This window comes from Vigna umbellata, chromosome 3, assembly GCF_029865625.1.
Source record: "Vigna umbellata cultivar VRB3 chromosome 3, Vumbellata_1.0, whole genome shotgun sequence".
Lineage (NCBI taxonomy): Eukaryota > Viridiplantae > Streptophyta > Magnoliopsida > Fabales > Fabaceae > Vigna > Vigna umbellata.
Window position 1 is genome coordinate 14,222,569 of NC_142167.1, and position 2,544 is coordinate 14,225,112.

At 28.3% G+C, this 2,544-nt stretch overlaps 1 protein-coding gene across 1 annotated transcript; it reads right to left on the reverse strand.

Annotated features, from left to right (window-relative positions):
* Nucleotides 1–421: 421 nt before the first annotated feature.
* On the reverse strand, nt 422–2,124 carry LOC124838213 (uncharacterized). Its single transcript, XM_047313748.2, has 2 exons — nt 1,935–2,124; nt 422–1,049 (listed from the first exon to the last, which is right to left on the reverse strand). The coding sequence occupies exons 1-2, from the start codon at nt 2,062–2,064 to the stop codon at nt 679–681; spliced, it is 501 nt and encodes a 166-aa protein (XP_047169704.1). The 5' UTR covers nt 2,065–2,124; the 3' UTR covers nt 422–678.
* Nucleotides 2,125–2,544: the final 420 nt, after the last annotated feature.

Below are 2,544 nucleotides of genomic sequence, written 5' to 3' on the forward strand. Positions count from 1 at the left end.
AAGACAGTACAAACTAAATTTATTTAAGTAATAATATTTTATTATTGAAAGTTTCTTTGTAATTTTAAAATTTAATTATTGTTGGTGGTCCCATTTACAGATCTCACACATAATTCCATTTTTATGTTACAGTCTGGCCTTGCTGGCTGTGTCAGAAACCAAACAATATGCAGGTCATAAATTCATATTTTCATTTCACTATTTTACTTTCTTTTGAAAAAGATGATAAAACTGTGACTCGTTTCATCATCATAATCACTTCATTAGATATTTCGTATTAACAGCAACAGATTTAGACAAGAACATGCACTTTCCTAAACAGATATATAGCAGTGAAGAAAAATTACAAAGAACTATAATGTTACAGTTTGACACATTTATAAACACTAAAATACATCTGTGTAAGAGAAGAGGAGAAAAATAGAAACCTAAAAACAGTTTTATGATTAGCAAAATACATATATAAAAAGGTAACATAAGTTGACAAAAGAAATACAGTATTAATCAGCTTTCATACCAGGAAATTAACTTTCCTCACAAACTATATAATACACTGCATATATACCACAACTATTTGTGGCACAATAATATCTTTCACACTACATATGATATCACATCTATAATCATATGTTACAATAAAGTGACTTTAAATCACCTGAATTCTTCAACACATGATCATCAAGGTATCCCAATGATAGGGAAGAAAGGAACATAGTAGCTACTTGGTGCCAAACCCCACTCTGGGGGAAGAGGAAGATCCACAGTTTTGGATGAACCAACCTGTTTTCCACTCTTGCAGTTTGTTCTTGGGGGACATGATGTTCTGAAACTGAGAGGGGTGGAGATGGTGTAGCTGTTATACTCTTTGCCCTTGATAATCTGGGATATCTGATCCTTCCCTGAGGCATAAAGCTGAACTGGTCCACCAAGGACTTTTGCAAAGCAACTCCTTTTGTCTGAAGGAAGGTTAGCTTTGAAGGAGCCATCATTTTCTGTAGTAGCCACAACCAGTTTTTTCACACCATCACACTTCACTGAAACCTTAACATCTGAAACAATAAACAAGTATATAGAATATTAAGACACACAACTCAAATGGGTATAATTTTGTCTTTGTATGTGATAAATACTTTAATGTAATTGCATTACATGGACCAAGATCCTAAATAAATAAATAATTGAAATCCTGGGCTTAAATCTAATTTAACATGATAAAATCAGTTTATAGAATAAAATTTAAAATTTTCATACTTTTTACATATATTTTGTTTGTAATTAATTTTATTTTTAATCGAGACTTTTAATACTCTTCATATATATTTTGTTTGTAATGATTAAATAAATTTTAAATATAATTCAATTTTATAAAATAAATTTATGGTTAATTTTATATATTTTATTTTTAATGATTAAATAAATTTTAAATATAATTCAATTTTATAAAATAAATTTATGGTTAATTTTATATAATGTAAACTGACTTTATATTAATAATTAAGGTAAGACTTTCAACAATGATAATATATAAAAAAACTTATAAGGTAACTTAAAAAAATAAAATTGGAAGAAAGGGTAAAAGAAATTGTAAGTTTAATTTTTGTACTAATACTTGAGAGTTTTTAGATTAATTTGATGAAAGAAATTATGAGTTTCAACTTTCTCGTTAACAAAATATAAAAAATAGTAACAAGTCACACACTCAATGATATGATAAGAAATATATTGTTAGAAAATGATTCAGGAAAAACAAACATCATCATCTAATACTTAAGAGTAGAGAGTGTGGATAATATGCATGAGATTTAAGGTTATCATATTAAAAGAAAATGAAAAAAACAAACACGTGCTATTTGGGTAAGAAATAGAGCAATGGATATAATGAAGATTTGTTTAGATTAAACTAAAGCAAGATGATGGAAGAAAAGTTGTCAAACCAGATAAGTGATAGTTAAGAGTGCAGTCAACGCAGGAAACTTTGCCCTGTAGCGTTTGGGATGTTGAGGGTTGAATTATAGCTATGACAAACACAAGGAGAAGAACTTTGATAAGTTGAAGACTGGCCATTATGGAAAGAAGAAGAAGGTGACAAAATATAAGGAAGAAAGGGAAAGGAAAAGTGAAGAGAAAGTGATAAGCTTGGAGCTTATAAATAGAAGAAACAATGAAGTTAGGACATTAAATGTAAGGGGTCCTCTGCTGATATTAGTAGTTGGTGACAACAGAGTGTAGTTAATATACCTTTCCTAGAGGTTATCAACATATGACAACACATATAGTACTTATAGTGTGCACTGGAATGGAACTTCAAATATATATTTAGAGCCAAAACAAAAAATACAAGTTTATAGATTATATGATACGATAGGAAGAGAAGGATAAATAAATAAAAATTATATGTATTTTTATTTTTTAAATTTCAATATAGATGTTAAATTAAAATTTGTTTTTATTTAAAATTTTGATATATATCATTTCTCACTTGACGTTAGATTTGGTCTGAAAAATACTGTCTTTTAGGTAGAAAGATTGAATTCTCACTCCACA

Excerpts from the sequence above, each read along its gene's own strand:
- LOC124838213 (XM_047313748.2), bottom strand. The coding sequence starts at position 2,064 with ATGGCCAGTCTTCAACTTATCAAAGTTCTTCTCCTTGTGTTTGTCATA. Across the intron at positions 1,050-1,934 it reads TCTTAACTATCACTTATCTG|ATGTTAAGGTTTCAGTGAAG; the intron begins GTTTGACAACTT and ends TTATTGTTTCAG.